The sequence below is a fragment of the Microtus oregoni genome, unplaced genomic scaffold (assembly GCF_018167655.1).
Source record: "Microtus oregoni isolate MIOR12 unplaced genomic scaffold, Mior012 000025F_ref0000491, whole genome shotgun sequence".
Lineage (NCBI taxonomy): Eukaryota > Metazoa > Chordata > Mammalia > Rodentia > Cricetidae > Microtus > Microtus oregoni.
The window spans coordinates 10,974,526-10,993,713 of record NW_024543084.1 but is presented as its reverse complement, the minus strand read 5'-3'; the positions used below and the strand labels follow the sequence as shown (position 1 = coordinate 10,993,713).

Genomic DNA, 19,188 nt, shown 5'->3' with positions numbered 1-19,188 from the left:
TGAAGGGGAGTCTTCAAAAGGGGGTACACAGAACTGGTGTGAGCCCACAGGGACATCATGAGGAGGGTCTGAAGAACAGGCCCCTCCTTAGTCTCTGCCCCAGTGGATGCTGACCGTGGTGGAGTTAGTGCAGCTCACAGCCTGGTGGGTGGGGCAGTTCGGGGTGGGTTCTTTCAGTGTGGATGTGATTTCAGGCAGAGGCTTCAGATTCCACTCACCCTGTAAGGAAGGGACCAGAAGGTAAACCGAGGCTGGAGGGGCCCGTCAGGGACTGTCTTCCTAGCTGGTAGGATTCTTGTCCTTAAATTCGTGTATCCCATGCTGAACACTCCCGACCTCCTCCAAGTCACCCTTTGAGGGTTACCACCCGAGGATCCATGTCCCTCTTCCATGCTATTGTGTTCTCTGGTCAAGAACCTGGAACCTTCCAGGCTTCTCTACCTCCATGCCTGCCTCTTCACTTCAGTTGTATACCTGAGGAAGGGATCAGAATCTACAGAGGCAGGCTGCAGTGTTAGATGCTGTCCTCCAGCAAGGCTTTTACAAAAGCTAAGATCCAGCCACATCCCACAGTGCTCCAAACTGTTCCGGGGTGAGCAAGCCTCCCCATGGGCTGGGTGTTTGGGTTAGTAATGAACCTAGCATCCAACTGCTGCCAGGAAAGGACCATTCACCCCCCGCCGCAGTGCCTGACTCCCCTGCCTAATGCAGCAGGCTGGTCTGCTGACCTGTGCTCTGGGCTGGCAGGGCTGGCACTGCCGCTGCTGGCTGGCTCCACTGGGAAATAAATTAGGTACCTTTGAATTCCAGCAGGACTCAGATAAAGAGGGAGACGCTGGGCTGTGGGGCTGTGGGGCTGTGGGGCTGTGGAGCTGCTGTCACAGAATGCTGGTTTCTTTCCTCCCCTTGGCCAGAGCTCTATTTTTATGCCCTGGGCATATTGCTGGCACTCGCTCACACACCATTCAGTAAGACTGAAGTTAGTCTCCTGTTTTACTGTGCCCAGGAGAAGTGGCCTCCCTGTCCTTCCTGGCAATATTGCTGGCCTGTCCCCTCACCATCCATCTGTCTGTCACTATCTGATTATTTTTTTCCATCACATGTGGGTGCTGCTTGTGTGTGGCTCAGGATCCCTTGCCAACGCCCCTGGGGTCCTCCTCAGGATCTGGGCAGACCTGGGATTGGAGATTCAGGCAGCAGTGGGGCTTGTTGGGTATTGGATAGGGGATGAGTGAGTGCTGCATTGGTGCTGTGACCCACCGTTCCCCTGCTGTCGTACCTGGAAGCTTATAGCTGAGGTCTTGTTGCAGTGCATGGAGATGGGGGCAAAGCGGTACAGCGCCTTGAGCATTTCACGGTTGTAAGAGTTCCAGGGCACGGAGCTGAACCGCTCAGGGACAGAGGCCTGAGGGCAGGTGCAGACCTCCCCATTGCTGAAACTGGAAGGCAAGTCAGTTACTCAGCTTAAAGACAGAGCAGAGGGTCTCCCCACAGCTGCTCTTGCATCACCTTCCTCTCCAGCCTCGCCCCCTTTATCCACTGCCTAAGACGCTGTCCTGGCTCTGCTTCTGTCTCTGATGTTACCTTTGGTGGTTGACAGTGGCTGTTCTGGGACCGCTTGTAAGTCAGGAGACTAGTGACATCTGCCAAAGGCACTCCCAGGGACACATAGGTCTGATGGCAGGCACACTAACTTTCTCCAAGAACTTAGCTTAAATTCCCTATGTTTGGCCACCCAGCCTCCTAAGAGGAGAGAGCATGGGGCACGGCACGGAGATTTTCTGTGTAGGGTTTCCCAGGGGCAGCAAGCAAGAAGCCGTACATCACCTGTTCACCTGGTCGAAGTATTTCTGGAGGTAGTGGTCGTTGACAGCACTCTTGCAGAGCTCCAGGTCTGTCTGGGGGTAGTAGTGTATATAATTGACACACATCTCCTCCAAGATTCCAAACCCCCCCTGCAGGCGAGAGAAAACCCCGTCAGCCCTCAGCACGTCCCTCAACTGCAGTCTGCCTGTAGCCTTCTCATGGCGACTTGTTACCCAGCGTGCTCATCGGCTTGCAGCAGTGTGGCATCCGAGTCCCCAGGATAGAGCCAGAAGGGAGGCCACCCTCTCGTGGCATCTGCTAGCAGCAGGGGAGACAGACCCAGTAAACGAGCATCAGATGGGTGAGAAGAAAACAGAAACTGAGACAGAGCTTTGTTGTTCTTGCCTTATGGGGTTACAACAACCGAGTCTTAGGGGACAGGGGACAAGTCCTGTGGTCTCCAGTGGGAGCTGACCTCCCTTCACCTTGCAGACCTCGCTGGCCACCAGTCACGTTGACACTTCAGAGGCGCTAGGATCTGGAATAGTCTCCAGCCCCTGGGCCACCCATCCACGAAAAGGGAGGAAATGAGTGGATGACATCCCCACCACTTCCTGCTCACAGATGTAGTGAACTGGCCCTGATGGGAGAAGGAATCCTACAATAGGGTCAGGAACCAGGCAGGGAGCCCAGCCCAAGACTGTCTCAGCCTCCCTCGAGGATCCTGGCTCTTCGTGCACATGATATGGGGAGGGAGGTTTTATTTGACTGATCAGAACAGTTAGGGGAGAAAGGCCTTCGCTGCTTCATGACAGACCACATGGGTGGTATAGAACTCAGCTGGCCCCTCCTTGAGTGCAGAGAGCCTGGGGTAGCTCTCTGGAGGTACGGGAGAAGGAAGTTCACCAATAAGAAGTTGGACTGGCCCCCGTGTGCCATATGGGTCTTCCTGTAGTGTTTGCTTGCCCTCAGTGGGCATGAGACACCCCCCCCCATCTCCCCTTTCCCACCTAGCTCTGCCACCTCAGAGATCAAGAATGAGAACAGGGCCTGGATTGCTTTCCCCTCCTGCCTCACTTCTGGATGGAAGCTGCATTCAAAGGCCACCACCATCTCTTTAGATCCTCAGGTTGTCAGAACCAGGAAGCTCATGTCTGCCTCCTGGGAGCTCCCATTCCCTCAGATCCCAGATGGAGCTACCCTAAGAAGTCATCAGGAGGTATCTTGTCTTTTAACAATCTGAGATCTTAGGTGCTTGCTGGACCATGGCCACGAACATCCTGGGACAAGTGAGGCACTAGTTCTTAGCCACGAAGCTGGCAAGACAGGAACACAGCCCTGGCAGAAACACTTGTGGCAGAGCAGGCCTGGGGGCTCCCTTCCACCAACGACTGGCAAGTGCCTCCCCGCCCCCACCCGCAGCAAATGTACCTGCAGGAAGGAGATGATGCCTATGAAAGCGTAGGGGGGAAACGCCTGCCTTTGAGGCTGACATGAAACTAAGATGGATTAAACGCATGGAAAACAACCCCGTCAGAGAAGGCTGCATATCATGCCAATCCAGTGATGAGAAATATCCGGGACAGAGCAAGCAGATCTGTTTGTTGGGCTGGGCAAGGGGATGGGGAGGGGGGGTGACAGCTGTGGGTTGATGGTGTGCATGGATCTGTGCGTGTGCTTCCAGGCAACAAGCTGCACACTTCACACACTTCAGCTGTGCGGTGTGGGAATCATCTCACAATAAAGCTATTTAGAGAGCACACGGGAAACAGAACGGGGGACCCTGGACCTTGGCAGAAGGCGTGGGTCACTGTGCAGACGTTAGTGTTAGAGTATCAATGGGAGATCCTGGGGTGCAGGGGTGCCAGGGTGGGATGTAGCCCGAGGTCAGGCCCACTCTGAACATCACAATTGATGTGTTAATTGTTGGGTGCTCAAGGGTCAGTTAAAAGGTCAGTGGGAGGGGCTGGAGAGATGGCTTAGTGGTGAAGAGCACTGACTGCCCTTCCAGAGGATCTGGGTTCAGTTCCTAGTACCCACATGGCAGCTCACAACTGTCTGTAAGTTCAGTTCCAGGGGATCTGACACCTTCAGAACAATGCACATAAAATAAAGTTAATGTTTGAAAAAAGGTCAGTGGGACTAATGGCTGGGAATAGTGGTGACCCAAGACAGCTATGGAAAGTGTCCCTCTCCCTGCCCAACAGGTCCCAAATGGATGGGACATTTCCAGCACACCTCACATTGAAAATAGTCCTCCCTTGAGGTGCTCCTCCTCCTTGGACTATCCACAGTCCAGCCAAAAGAAGACCCGTGTCACTTCTCTGGAGTGGCCAGCCACACCCACCTGCCTGGTGCTGCCAACATCTCCACCCTGCTGTAACTGAACATCGCCCCATCCTGAGAACCATTATCCTCTGGGGCTTCTGGCACATGCCCCTGTGTAGAGCTCTTTTCCGTCTCTCCCTGGCTCTACCCCTGAGCTCACACCCCTCCTGTCATCTCTGGGTGATGTCCTGGGGTGAAGTTTCTATGTCCCTGTCGCTTTGCTTCTCCTGTAGCAGACGTGACCTGTCTCCCCTGATGGACCTGGAGCTCCACAGTGCTTCTTGGCTCCTTGCCATGCCAGAGAGACACTGGCATGGATGCCGATGAGAACTCACTGTAGTGGCTCTGAGAGGAGGCCCTGAAGCCATTCTGACAGCATCACTTCCTTTGGGGGGGGGCAGTGTAGAGCCCAGCATGCATTCTGCTTGGATAATAAGCACTGGGGATCTGGGGGAGGAGGATTGCGCGAGACAGGGATCCAGAAGCATGGCCTGAGAGTATCCGGTCCATTCGGGGAATGTGAAAGGAAGAGAGGTCTGCCTCTGGCTGCCTACACTCAACCACAGGAAAGGTTAGAAATCTTTACTCAGACTCTTTCTGGGTGGGGGGAGGGACAAGCCAGTGTGACTTACCACGGTGGCCAGCTTCCTGCCTTCCGTGTTGTATGTGCAAGAAGTGATGAGTACGTCCCCCTAAAGAGTGAGGTGGCAGACACATTAGCACCAGCCCACTCAGGGCTGACAGGTGTGCTCAGCTCATCCTCCTGGTGACCAAGTCACCGGGATGTGTGATCTCCAGCGAGGAACCCAGAACCCTCCCCATTGAGGCTCACATCTAAGTATCCCTGGGGTTTCTCTCTATTAGTGGCCTGGCTGACCCTATCAGAGCTCCAGCCTCTGCACGGGCAAGGACTGCATCTTGGCACCCCCATCTTTCTCTAGCATTCTCAGGGGGTGAGACTCTGAGGAACTGTAGTTCAGCTGAAGCTAGAAGGCAATGTCCCTTCTGTTCCATGAAGTCCACATGAACTTCACCCAGGCCTGCTGTGCCTGCCCAGAGACTCTTTCCTGGCCTACTTCTTTCCCTCTCTCTCTTTGGGCACAGTGTTCTCCAAATATCCCCGGCCCCGGGCAACTGTCCCTGTTGGATATTCACTCACCGGCAAGACAGACACAACCTTCTTCAGCATTCTGATATCCTGGAGTGGGGAAGACAGAGGTGAGAGAGCTGTGGGCCCTCTTCCAGACACCCTGGGTTATCAGTTCTGCCTCAATCTCTCCGGGGAGTCGGGACTAAGTATGGGCTCCAATCAGGAGGAGACAAGATCAATCAAGTTGTCACCAAGACATTGTTGACACCCAGCGGCTTGGCCAGGCTCCCCCACCAAAGGTCAGAGGACAGCCCTGGGAAACGGAAGGTCTGGGAGGCTGATGACAGGCAGGTCCCCACCTGGAAGAAGGGGCTGTAGTGGTTGTCTCTGTTCACGATCTCACTCTCTTGGCCACCCCGGGCGAGCACAGTGATCACCTTCCTGCCAGTCAGGTGTGTATGGAGCTGTGAGGCGAAGATGCGGATTCCAGTGTTTGGCAGCGCCTGTGGGAGGGGCAGAGTCAGGCCTAGAGCAGAGCAGCAACCCTTGGCTTGCCAGAACAGTTGCTTTTTCTAGATGGTTCTTTCTGATCTCTATTATAAACCTGCCAGAGAGTGGCTTGTTGTTGCTTTGTTTTGTTTTGTTTTTTGTTTGTTTGTTTTTTGTTTTTTTTTCAGACAGGATTTCTCTGTAATTTTAGAGCCTGGCATGGAACTAGGTCTTGTAGACCAGGCTGGCCTCGAACTCACAGAGATCCACCTGCCTCTGCCTCCCGAGTGCTGGGATTAAAGGCGTGCACCCTCACCGCCCGACGAGAGTGGCTTGTTTAAGAGAGGACTGTGGCCAGAAGCCCAAGTCTTTGAAGCAAGAAGCCCCAACCAGCAGCCAGATGTGAATGCATTCAGGGCCAATGACACCCCTGTCCTTGAGCCTCCTTGGAGTGCCTGAAGACTGAATTCTCTTTCTCCTCAGCCAGAAGAGGCCTGTTGCCTGCTGACTGGACAGGACTTCCCTTCTTTGTGGGTTTCCTGTCAGTTATGTGCTGCAATACCCATCATGTTCAAGGCCCCCAGCAGGCCTCGGAGTGCCCTGTTCACAAAAGGAGACCACATGGTCTCTGAGGTCAACGTGACCCTGGTCAAGAGCAATGATGCTCATCTCTAAGCCAGTGGGGGAAAGATACCAGCCCTCCTTTCCTCATCAACACACGAGGACATCTTCCAGCGGTTTTCCTAATCTGTGCTCATGTCTTTCGATACAAAGTTTTCTCAGATGTATCAAGCATGACGATTCTCCCACCTCTCTGCCGCCCTGCCATGGTCCTCTGCTCCTTTGATGCGGCCAGCCAGAGCTGAAGACCTTGGTGCTGACAGTTGGCAGTGGATGACCCTGGACATTTGAGCTTTCTACGTCTTTACTTCTGAACCTTCTGTCTTGCTTGTCAGCTACTGGCCCTGCCCTTCACATTGTGGATATCTTTATCCCTCTTAAAATGAAAACCAGGGACCTTTGTGACTACATCTGTGACGGCATGTATGCTGGGCCTGGGATCACCACTATGGAACGTGGGATGCAGGCGTGTACTGGAATGTGGATACAGGTCTCAGAAGCCAGCATCACCTGTCTGACCTGTCTGTTTTGACAGGGGAGAGAGGTTGATTTTCATCCTGGTCTCAGGCTAGTCTTTGATTGAGAATAAGAACTGATGTGTCCAGCGTTTTAGCCTGAGAACACTGGGCTGAGCTAATACTTGAAAGATCAGGTGCTCAGGTAGGGAGGACCCAAGAACAGGTGTCAGCCCATGAATATGCTGGGAAGGGGAATTCACTATGGGCTCTGCAACAAAGCAACCTGGCTCTGCGGTGCAGCTTTGGGATCTGTGTCTCCCTGTCTGTGATTCAGGCCTAGCTACACTTCCCTGACAAGCCATTGTAAGAAGCGGCAGCCAACAGAGAACACAAGACACATAGCAGACAGTGAAGTCACATCTGTGATAGTAAAAGAGCTGTAGACAGCAAGGCCCATGGCAGCCAGCCCGAGATCCTTACAAGGGGCAAGAGCAGATGCTGGGAGAAATGAGCAGAGACTACAAACAAGGGAGAGCTACAGGTCTGTGCACTTGCCTGCCTCCCAAACCACGGAGGAACGCCACAACTTCCTGCCTGTAGTATGAGTGGGGAGGCATCACAGACAAGACGTCTAGAGAGTTCTGTGAGATCCCCACTGGGGGCTGTCCCTACCCTTACTGAGACCTGTGGATCCTCTAGACCCCCCATGGCAGAACGTGTCTCACACCAGATCCATTGCAACTTCTTGCTATGGGAGAGGTGAGCCCAGTTACGATAGCATCACAGCTGAGGATCAGAGCTCCCTGGCACAGCCTAGGAGCCATGCTTACTTACTGCACAAGCCAGGGTTCCCATCAGCTTTACCCTGCTGTATCACCCTGTACTTGTACAGCCTCAGGGATGCCCTAGGCACTTTGCTGACTCCTCTAGTCCCTGTCTGGTACTGAAGCATGGCATGATGGGGGCTGGGTAGCCTGTAAAAGATGAGTCCCATTTGGAAGTTTTGATACTCCCATAACAAAACCTGTTAAAAATGTGCTGTATGGGGTTCACTGAAGAGATGGCTCAGCAAGTAAGACTGCTTGCTGCTCTTCCAGAGAGAGGACTTGGGTTCTGTTCCCAGTGCCCTGGTCTGGAGGCTCACAACCACCTAACTCCAGCTACAGGGGATCCACTGCCCTCTTCTGGTCTCTGCAGAGATACACACACACACACACACACACACACACACACACACACACACACGGCATATAATCACACACAAAAATATAAATTTTAAAAGGGGCACATGGAAGTGTGGATGCACGGGCATGGCCCAGTTCTTGCTAGAGATGGGGGTGCAGGGACTCAGACAATCTTGATTCCAGGTTAGGGGTCCGAAACATCTCGTGTTGCCCTCCCCTGGTCAGCGCAAGCGGCAGGGAACCAATCCACTCACCACCCTGGTGCATTCATCCGTGCAGTAGCCAGTCAAGACAAACGCAGTCTCCTGAGGGGGGATGGCCATCACGGGCGTGTACACCAGGCCCAGCTCCATGATGCCTGCATTGTATTTCCGGAGAGTGGCTGTGTAGTATAGGCGGATGCCAGAGGAGTCATGCCGGCCTGGGGAAGGGACAGCAGGTAGTGAGCAGCAGCCCCTGAGCCACCCCTTAGGGGACCCTGTGCTTGGTCACGCTTTCTGATTCAAGAGAGCAAGAAAGAGTGGAGCCAGAAGCTGCTCTCAGGTCACCTGTCACCTCGATGGGAGTTTCCGTTGTTCCTATCTACAGATGGAGAAGCCAAAGCTGGAGGCTGAGTGGAAGACTCCGCCTAAAACCAAAGTTCTGGGAACAATTGAACTGGGCCCCCACACCAGGACCAACTGGCTGGGATGCAGGATGTTGCTGGCAGGCTCTGGGCATCTTCTCATTGAATCTGAGGGCACCTCCCTTTTGCTGTCTTCACCTCCCTTCTTCCTCAAGCCAACAACATCCAAACTCAAACAGCCTCTTGTATCTCTGGGCTGATGACATCAGAGGCAAATAATAAAAAGAAGCCGCAATTGGTTAAAATTTAGATGGGGATGAAATAATGAGATAACCGTGGATTTTGATATTAATAGAAAAGCAGCCCGTCTCAGAATTCACCAACTGACAGGCGCACCCTTATATTTGGCAAAAGATCCATAAATACATGCAGACGATGAGGGGAGACAGACTTCCCTGATGCCCAGGGAGTTTTCAAAAATCCATTTGCTCTCCGCTTTTAAATGAGCAATAAATCCCCCATGGTGCTCAGGCCCCAGCCATCTCACCTCCCCTGCATGCTGTAGATAATTCCTGCGGCAGCAGCGGCATTGCTTATACAGCCTGGAGGGAAAGTCGCTCGCATCATTAAACTTGCACAGGCAGTGTCCACACCCAGCTGGGAGCGGGGTGCAGGGGCTGCTCCTGTCTTACTATGGCCGCTGTCTATGTCTATCAGGCCCTTTTTGTTCCTCATGTGCACAGATGAGGACATGTCTTATTCAAAAGGAAGGAGGGAGAAAGAGGGAGGGGGGAGAGGAAGGAAGTGAGGACGTTTGATGGAAAATGGGGTACAAGAGCAAAGAAATATTTAGTTTCTGATGTGGTGTCCTCTGTCAACTCCCTTAATGACCCCTCAAGCTGCTCACCTTCAGGCATGGGGTGATCTAGCCATAATGATGACTTCCCTTGTCCTTAACTGAGAATGCGCTGTGCCTTCAAGATCCCTACTAAATGCTACCAAAATTCCAATCCCATCACGTGGACCCTTTCACGAGTCCTTGCCTTTCCCTTGCATTCAAATATGAACACACACACACACACAGACACACACACAGATGCACACACACAAACATACACATAAACACACAGACATACACATAGACACATAGATACACACAGACACACAGATAGACACACACACAGACACACAGATACACAGACAGACACATAGACACACAGATACACACATAGACACACAGATACACACAGATACACAGACAGACACATAGACACACAGATACACACATAGACACACAGATACACACGCACAGACACACATATACACAGACACACAGATACACACAGACAGATACATACACACACACACACCTTGTCTCTCTTCTAGAAGCTCTTTGCAGAATGATTGTGTCTAGATTCCCTTGCCTAACAGAGTATTCTCAGGCCCAGCAAGCTGCCCGCTGCTTTTTTCCAACTCCACTCAGGCAGGTGATTAGGAACAGGTGGTCAGGTGTGGCTCTGCCCTGGGCATTTCTAAGCTAACTGGACAGCTTGGGCTGTCTAAACACATGCCATGAACTAGGGAAAGAACCTGGTCCTGAGCAGTCAGCACCTGGCTGGACTGGCCACAGATCCTTGGCCTTCAGGATCTAAGGTCTGCTTGGCAACCCTGGGAAGAGGTAGACTTGACATCTTTCCCACCACATGGGATCTGTGGGGCTCTGTCTTCACTGGGTGTTCAGGAGCTCAACAGCACAGCACCAAGCACTGATGCCAGTGTCTATGGCAGACATCACTAGTCAATCAGAGCCCTGACTTGAGGGGCCACCCATAACGCACCCATAACCATTAGGTTGCTGACCACAATAACGTAGACAAAGGGCAAAATGCTTATGTTGTCTCTGGCATGCACGTGCCCTGTGTCCTCTCTGTCTGGACAAGCTGCACCAAGCGTCTCTGAGGAGACCAAGTGGGGTGGGAAGATGTGCTCTCCACACTCTTACCGTGTATGTGCCTTGGATTGTGATAGTGAACTTCCAGTCGGAGATACGGGGAAGAGTTCGGGCCCCCAAAGGCGACACCAGCTTCCTCTGGGTAGTAAAATGCCTGGGACAGGGATATATGACAGAGGTCTTTAGGGGAGCCTGGGACAAACCTGCCCAGCTTCTGGAGCCTGAGCAGAAGCTGGTGATATCAGCAAGTGACTGGATTAGAAGGAAGCTCTGCTGGAGCTAACAGCCTTTGCTGTCACACATAGACGGCCCTACCAGGAGGGCACTGAGACTGGACTGAGCTCCTCCCAGATCCTCTGGTCCTGCCCTCACCATCGTCTGGTGTAGGCCAGGGAAAGGGTTGGGTGAGACTCTTGGGCAGAGTCTGCTGACAGCTTGCCCTGCCGCAGGAAGATCATGCTGTGCACAGGCCCCATATCTCTGCAGCAGTGGCGGTGCCTGTGAGAGGTATACACTCAAGGTTGTGTGCGTTTCCCCAGAAGGCTGGAAGGAGCCTTTGTGGCTCCAAAGAACAGTGAAGTTCAAGAATCCTAGAGGCTACTGGGGCTGTTGAGGGCCTTGCGCGTCCCCTTTCCATCTCTCTCGGGTCCTTTTAGGATGTGGGTGCAGGGAGTTAAAGTCCTAAGGACGTCAAAGGAGGCCTGGGGATGACGTAATGCCATCTTAAGTAACTTTAAACTGTCCAATTGACAAGGCCTAGAATCATCCCAAGAGAATATCAGCTGTGGAATTACCTACATCGGATTGGCCTGTGGGCATATCCATGAAATTTATCTTGATTCTTTCTTGATATAGGAGGGGCAGCCTATGGGCTTGTCTATGAGGTTTGTTTTGATTCTTAACTGACATAGGAGGGTCAAGCCCACTGTGGGCAATGCCATTCTCTGGACGGTGTAAGAAAGCTATCTGAGTATAAACTGGTCTGTAAACCCACTTGTAAACAGTATCCTCCAAGGATCCCTGCTATACTTCCTTGGCTATGAGTTCCTCCGTCAGAGGGGATGAACAGCATATCAAACAGGCCTGCCTTGAGTTCCTGCCTTGACTTCCCTCTATGATGGACTGTGACCTGGCAATGCAAGCCAAGTAAGTCCTTTCCTCCCCTGTCCCAGCCACAGAAAGCAAACTAGAGCAGCCATGTAGCACTATGTACATACCTTGGCCCCCAGGGCCCATGCAGCCAGCACGTGGCGACAGTAGTTGAGTTGATTAGGCTTCATTTTGGAGTCACAGGGGGCGTTGAAGCTGGGGATGGTCTTAAACTCAGATGCACATTGGAAGACTTCCATGTGGTGCACCAGGGCTTCATTGCCCTCGGTGACAATGGCCTCATACTGCAGGGGAACAGAACACCCTGAGCCGGGAGCCCAGTACCTGCCCAATCACCACCCCCCTCTGCTGGACCAGCTGGTCCTCATCTGCTCAGCTGTATATAAATGAGAAGGGTGAGTGAGGCAACTTCAGGTGCCGAGGACTGCCAATCCAGAGCCAGGAAGTTCCACAACCCATGAAGAGCTCTGGGGAAGGAGGTAGGGACCCACATAGACTACCCCTGGTAAGGTGGAACTAGGAAGGCAGCTGTCCTTGCATGAATGGGGTGAATCTGTGTTCCTGGGAAGCAAGCTCCATTGGGAAGCAAGAGAAGCCTCAAGGTTAAAGCTTAGGACCTCAAGCATAGCTACACAACCAGACCACCCTTTGCTGTGCTGTGTGACCCTGGGTACTCACAAGACCTTTCTGGGTGATTCTTCCTCTTCTAGAATAGGGACAGTATCTGGTTCTGGGCAGCACTTTGAGGAAGTTCCTAGTTGCAGCTTTGGAGCAGCTGCAATGAGCCACTTTAACAGGAAGGGAGGTTGCCGGAAAAATTGACAGCACTTCTAGCCTCAAGGGCAATCTCAGAAATTTAAAAAATATATATATTGCTTTGGTCCAGGCAGGTAAGACAGGAATACAGGGGCCCTGAGGCAGACAGTGACAGGGTCACAGAGGGCCAGGGCAATACTGTAGATTTATGGACTAAGAGGACTACAATAGCTCTTGGGCCCCTGGTGGGAAGCAGAGCAGCTGGGCCCCTGCGTACCATGATGATGTGGTGTCGAGAGAAGTTTGTGGGCAGCTTAGTGACATAGCACCAATATGTGGTCTCATTGTCAGGGATGACAACGTTCGCGGTCCGGATCTCCATGGTCTGTACATCCGCAGGCATGTCTGGAGTGGGGACCTCAGTCCTTAGAAGCTGTACGCGCTGCAATCCCGTATGCAGGCCTGAGGTGTTGATGGCCTCCAGCGACTGGAATGGCCCCTCCAGGATACCATACACGAGGTGGACAGTGTCATCCTGCAGCCCAGACAGAACCACTCAGAGCCAGCATAAGCTCAGCCATGAGAGAAGGGAGCCATGTCCCTGCCCATCCACTCCTACCAGGTAAAGTTCCTCACTCTCTGTCAGCTTGGCAAATAAGAAGATTAGAAGCTCTGCCTGGCCCCAGGCTGCTTCTGGAATCCTGTCTCTGCCCATCAAACATTTTTCGTCTTTCTTACACACTCTTTGCTTTTGCTTAGCATCCATTCATGCATCCAACCTCTGGGCCCTGTTGTGAGGCAGGCTGGGATACCTACTTCCTCTATGAATGAACCTCAGGGTGACTGGGGGGCAGGGAAGAGGTATTTCTTCTAGTTGGTTTAACACCTAAGGGGATCAGTGACCACTTTGGGAGTAAAAAAACAAGTCTGGGGAGCCTAGAGTTTGGCAGTGAACTGTGTGACTTAGTTCCCCCCAAACCTCAGGAGCTAGACAAGGTCAGTAGGACATTATCTTGCCAGAGGGCCCACCCAGAATGCATAGATGGAGCTGGCTTGGTTGCTATGGATGGAGACTGGTAGCTTTGGGTGGATACATTGCTGAAAACGCCTGTGGATGCTTTCTGGGTACTAATGGATGCACATTCGTGGTGGGCAACCAGTGTACTCTGGTTGGTAGGATCCCCATGGTCTGCTCTTGGGGAGGACACCATGCAAGTTCTATGTAGAAGTCTCTGTCCCCAGAACATGCAAACATCAGCCTGCTTATAGCATATTCTTGAAGGTTTTCTGACTGCTCTAGTCTTGCCTGTGGGAGGGTGGGGACCCAGATGACCCATTTCCAATGGCCTTGCTCTAGCCTCCTTGTGCCAAGAGCTAGTAGGTTAGTCTAGCCTTTCCCTAGCCCCAGTTCCTCATCTGTTTCCATGGATTTCCAGATTTGTCTGTTTGATGTCCATTAATCAATCACAGATCTAGGCAAATGGCCGAAGTTACTTACTTCATTCCTGAGATCCAGCCTTAGAACTGGTATGTACCACTTCCCAAATTCTGTAGCCCAGGTAAGTCCAAATCACTAACCAACTCTTTGTTCAAACCTCTGCTCTGAGCTAGCATCTCCCCTGCCCTAAATTGCCTCAGGGCCAGGAAGGGCAAACAGAGAGCTCTCTGTAACCTGGAAGGGTCACAATTATGGAGCCTGGTGCTTCCTAGGCCCCTCCTAGCCTTTGCCCTGTAAAACACATTGCCAGGGGTCTGCCCTTGCTTCTACCCAGTAATTGAGCCTAGTGCTTCCCATGTGCTGTGGGGGCCTTTCCCTGGGACTGTGAGTAGTGGCACCAGCATCTCCACTCTGTCTCTCAGCCATAAATTAAGACAGGGGCACAAACTGCCAGCCCCTGCCAGTATGGTCAGGAAAGATTAACCAAGATAAGAAGAATGCCAGGGTCCCATCAGGGGCAAGATGGACTGGCTTTTCCTAACTGCGGACCACCTAAGAAGCCCAGGTGTTTTGGCTTTCCATGTTGGGAATCCAGTTGCTCCTGGTCTTATTTTATAGGCAGCAGACTGAGGTTTCAGGAGAAAGGGACTGGTCCTGAGCTTCACAGCAAGTTAGCAATGGGGTAGAGTAGAAATCCAGGTATGCTGGGCTACTGACACGGTAATGGGATCCGGCTAGAACTACATCCCAGAGCAAGAGGGCTCCGAACACCACTCACATTTGGAAAGAACACTGACTACATGTCCACAGGGAGCTGCTTCTTTGGAGACTCATGCTGCTGGCAGAGCTACAGCCTCTCAAAACAGCTTCCATAGGCCTAGTGGGCTTTCTTTCCCTGTGTGTAGGCCCCACCTCGGGCTTCCCAAGTTGAGAGAGCCCTGTAGGATGCAGGGACGGTTCAGGCAAACTGTGCTCCTGGACTGGACAGCCTACCTCAATGAGGTAATCCTTGGGGTCACAGGTGACAAAGGGCCTCTTGAAGAGCAAGGATAGGCCGTCAGGAGTTCTCTGTACCTGGAGCAGCTGGTAGTCCTGCTGGGCGTCCAGATGGAGCTGTCCCTTCTGGTCACTCCAGGCATCCTGCAGAGACAGGCTTAGGGTCCGAGCAGGAAGGGGCACATGCATGGTAGAGTATGGTTGTTCTTGTTCTTCTTCAGTAGAGGTCACTTCCATACTCCTTGTGAGTCACCAGCTCCGTGGGAACACACAGTGGGGCTAGGAAGCTGCTGAACCTCACTCCTGTCGGATCTTAACTGTTTCATTCCTTTTCTATGTTGGGGTTCAAACCCAGGGCTGGGTGTATGTATGCCAGGTGATCAGTCCACCCTTTAACCATGTTTCCTAGCCCCCATATTGCCCATGTCGCCCCTCCTGTCTGAAGCTGCAACCCAACTTAGTTTCCTTCCAATCTGTCACACATGAGACAGGTGCCTAAGAACCACCACACATGAACCAGGTGCCCAAGAATTCCAGGAACAGTCAGACATAACCGATTCTCAGGCTTTAAAGGGACATGTGCAGAACTGTACAGCATTGTTAAGGTGGCCCAGGCTCCTGACAGGAGTGCACACCAGGGTTAGAAATTTGAGGCTAGAGCCCTGGACCCAGACTGATGATGATGAAGCCAGAGTGGAAAGAGGCAGGCCAGCATTTAACGCGGCACTCACTCCCAGGTACCGACCCCACACTTGCATAACATTGAGAGCAAACATTGCCTTAAGTACTGCTCCCTGGGCATCTCTTACTCCACTCTAGTGCCAGCCTTGCCTGGAGAGAGTAAACTGAGGCCTGGGCTGGGGAGGCTGCCCTAGCCACACTGGCAGCTGGAGTATTTCTCCGGGGTATTTCCTAGAGCCTAGGTCGCTGGCCCAGTCTCCCTGTCTTCCCCTGCAGGGCTCCCGGCCAGTGCAAAGGAGGCAGGCTGTGGGATGGCACCCAGTGAGTGGGCCTCCCTATGGGCTCATGAACCCCATGGGTCTCTGCTGTGAGGACTGTTTGGGCTGTTTCTCTTTAGTCCTACCTCCAGGGCTAGCGTAACAACTCAAGGAAAGCAAAGGCAAGGAGTTGGCAAAAATTTCCCCTGAGGACAACAGTGTGGTCCTCCTGCTGGGTACCCTGCCGATTTGCAGTAGAACCAGATAGGCAGCTGGGAGTTTAGAGTGTGCTCCTGAGAATACCGTTGCCCAAGGAGCCCCAATTCCCAAATCTGACGTTTGTGTTCAAGGGAATTTGCTGTGCAAATGAACCTAGCAGGCAGGGGTGTAAAAGTGAAACACCAGGTTTCCAGGACTGTGGGAGCTGCAGCCTGGAGAGGTTGCCTGGAAAGAGGGGAAAGGAGCAGCAAACCCTCTGGGACCCAGGAAGCCTCTTCTGTGACTCCAGAGTCACTGTACGGTCACCCCCGTCACCCTGCCTGACAGCTCTGAGCAAAGGACTCTATGGGACAGGCAGAGTGGCTGCCCCGCTCAGGTCAAAAAGGCATCTCCTAGTCAGGTGTAGTAGTTCCTGTGTAATCCCAACATTGGGGAAGCAGAGCAGGAGGACTAACACAAATTTGAGGCTAGCCTGTTATGAAGAAGGTACATCCCGATTTGATAAGGAGAATCTCTGATCTTCCTTTTTCCTGTGGGTGTAGAGAGTTGAATACCATCCCCAAAGAGGCCATGATGGTCAGTCCCCCCTGCAGAGGAAGGGCGAGCAGGGACCCAGAGGATGTCTGTGGGGGCTTTTCCCCCTCTGCTGATCCCTGTAGCTTGTGGGTGTCCCTGAAGGCTGTTCCAGCATATAGGAGACTTCCTTTGCCATCCTTGCAGGCAGGCATTCAGGTCAATTTTGAATAGGAGGAACAAGATGCCTCCTCTTGGCCTAGGCTCAGCTTGCGTGGTGAGGGTGGAGCTATCCTACACCTGAGCGTGCTGTATCTGCATTCTACCACTTTCGAGTATAGCACAGAAGGCCTGTGTGTGCTGTGCCCCACGTTAGCGTGCGTTCTGCCTGCTCTACTAAACCCCATGCTACCACCTGGCCCACAGCAGGTGTGCATGTACCGGCAGTGTGGCATGGAACTGCTATTTGCAAAACTGGTGGATAGGGAGGGTCTATGCTCACGTGATGAGGGGTGCTGCCTGGCATGTGGGACCTCCATATGTGCTTATCCTTCCTGGGATGCTGCGTTTATTATTTGGAGGTGCAGTCAAGGACTGTAGGAAGAGCCCCCCCCCCAGCATTTCATCATCTAGTGAGTGCGCCTCTGATGTTGACGGGGGTACACAGGCTTAATTCAGATCAGTGACACCCTGCACAGAAGTAGGCAAGCTTTCACTGAGGGTTGTGGCACACAGCGGTGTGAAGATAGCCAGCTAGGGGGTATGGGCACAAGGGCAGGATAGCGAGGTGGGAGAGGACTCACCGCGAAGTAGGATCTGTTGCCATCAGTCCAGAGGATGATGAGGTCAGCATTCTCCATCTCGCCTCGGTCTGACATTCCAAACAGAACCCCAGCCCTCAGCCCTCGCACCTCAAGCTGGAAGTGGATGATCTCCTGGTCATAGCTGATGTTCCACGAGAGCTCTAGGATCCCGTCGGGGTCCAGGGGGATGTGGTAGGGGAAGGGGTGCTCCGGAGGCTCGGAGCTCTGCAGTGCAGCCACCAGAATGACCAGGAAGATGGCCACAGCCGTACTATACATGGAGGCAGCCTCACGGACACTGGGGCTGGGGAGGCTGCTCCAGCAGTGCTGGTGGGTGCGGTGAGCCGGCATGACTGGGGTGAGTGCGCCAGCCCCACCGGGGCATTTATGCCTGTCCGGTGGGGTTGGGCCAGGCTGCACCTAATCACATTTGTCTGGTGGGGAATTCAATTGTCCTGGTGGCCCTCCCACCAGCCCGTGCCCTGGGGCAAACACTTTGCTCCCATCCTCCCCTAATTGGCCCTAATGACACATGGACATCATCAGGACGATCAAAGCAGAACAGCTGATGTCCTCCAACAACGCTCTGATGCCTGTTGGAAACAGTTACTCTGCAGCCATCGGTCCTAAGGATGCCTCCAGCCAGGCCTCAATGGCCATCTCACAGGCAGCCAGGTGCCAGGCCCCCTATACATGATCCACCTGAGATCTGAGGGTCTCTTTTCCAGGTGATAGTGACTGGTGGGCTTCTAGCTCCTGTTTTTTTACAATACTGGAGGGTGGACAAATTTCAAACTGAAAATAAAAGGCAGTCCCCAAATAGTCCATGTTTAGACACTTTCTCCCAGGCCTGCTGTTCCCACTTTTTCTCCTGTTTCCCCACGGGCTCCAGCTGGCACCACGGCTGCTACAGAAGGAGTGGGTGCAGCGCTGGGGTACAGATTGCCATGGGGTGCCACTGGAGAAGACAGCATGGGGCAGGCAGACAGGGAGCTGAATAGAGAGATGCCCCCCCCCCCCCCAGCGAGGTGACTGGTTGTGGAGATAGTCCTCAGGGAACAGGAGGGTGGGGCACACCTGTTCCTCTCTAAAGTTCTCAAAGGTACAACTTCCTCTTGTCTCTCAGGCCATCTGGTCCCCACCCTATTTCTCCCATACTTACCACAGGGCCTCTGCACCCGTTTGACCACCAATCTGAAGTGTGGACCTTCCCATTGCTCTGTTCTTTCCCTTTCGTGATGAGAAACAGTTGGATATGTACTACTGCCTCCCTGCTCCCGTTGCCCCTACCAGTCCCTGCCCCCAAATTCTACTTTCCCCTCCTGCTTTTATCCAAAGCCACCCTCCTCTGCATCTGACTATGGTTGCAGGTCCCTTCAACTGAGCTGTGAGTCCTTCCCTCCTTCCTTCTCTCCCTCTTTTTCCTCCTGCTTTCTCAGAAACACAGTCGTTCAGCCTGAGCCTCCAGCAGCAAGGCCTATTCTGCGCTGAGCTCTGTCCCACCAAGGAAAAGGGACCCCAGTCCTGCACACAGGTGGCATTTCCAGGGAATCCCAGCCTTGCCCCTGGGAAGCTGAGAGACAGAGGTCCAGGGCTAAGTAGGTGCATCGTGCATCGCTCTGCAAAGTCAGGACAAGAGTCGCAGGCCCTGAGGTGGGGGTGTGCTTTGCTCAGCCACGGCCTGGTGTTCAGTGAGCCCTGGGGTCACCTGGGGCAGTGAGGCTCCTAATGGCCTCAGGCTCCTAAGAAGGCAGGAACCTGACTGCAGCAAGCTGAGTCTCTCTCCTGGATCCAGGGCGAGAGCAACAGTTGCACTCAGAGGAGGAGAAGCACGGTCCTTAGTAAACAGCAGAGTGCCGCACTCACGGTTATTTTTAACAGATTCAGAGAGCACTCCCGTTCTGCAGCTCGGAACAAGGCTGG

The 19,188-nt window shown here is 53.1% G+C and overlaps 1 protein-coding gene across 1 annotated transcript; it reads right to left on the bottom strand.

Annotated features, from left to right (window-relative positions):
• Positions 1 to 87: 87 nt before the first annotated feature.
• Dbh (dopamine beta-hydroxylase) lies at positions 88 to 17,616 on the bottom strand. Its single transcript, XM_041674916.1, has 12 exons — positions 17,266 to 17,616; positions 14,790 to 14,936; positions 12,636 to 12,893; positions 11,710 to 11,886; positions 10,544 to 10,646; positions 8,231 to 8,397; positions 5,584 to 5,727; positions 5,294 to 5,332; positions 4,767 to 4,826; positions 1,828 to 1,955; positions 1,280 to 1,439; positions 88 to 219 (listed from the first exon to the last, which is right to left on the bottom strand). Exons 1-12 carry the CDS (start codon positions 17,614 to 17,616, stop codon positions 88 to 90), a joined length of 1,866 nt encoding a protein of 621 aa, XP_041530850.1.
• Between the last annotated feature and the right edge of the window lie 1,572 nt (positions 17,617 to 19,188).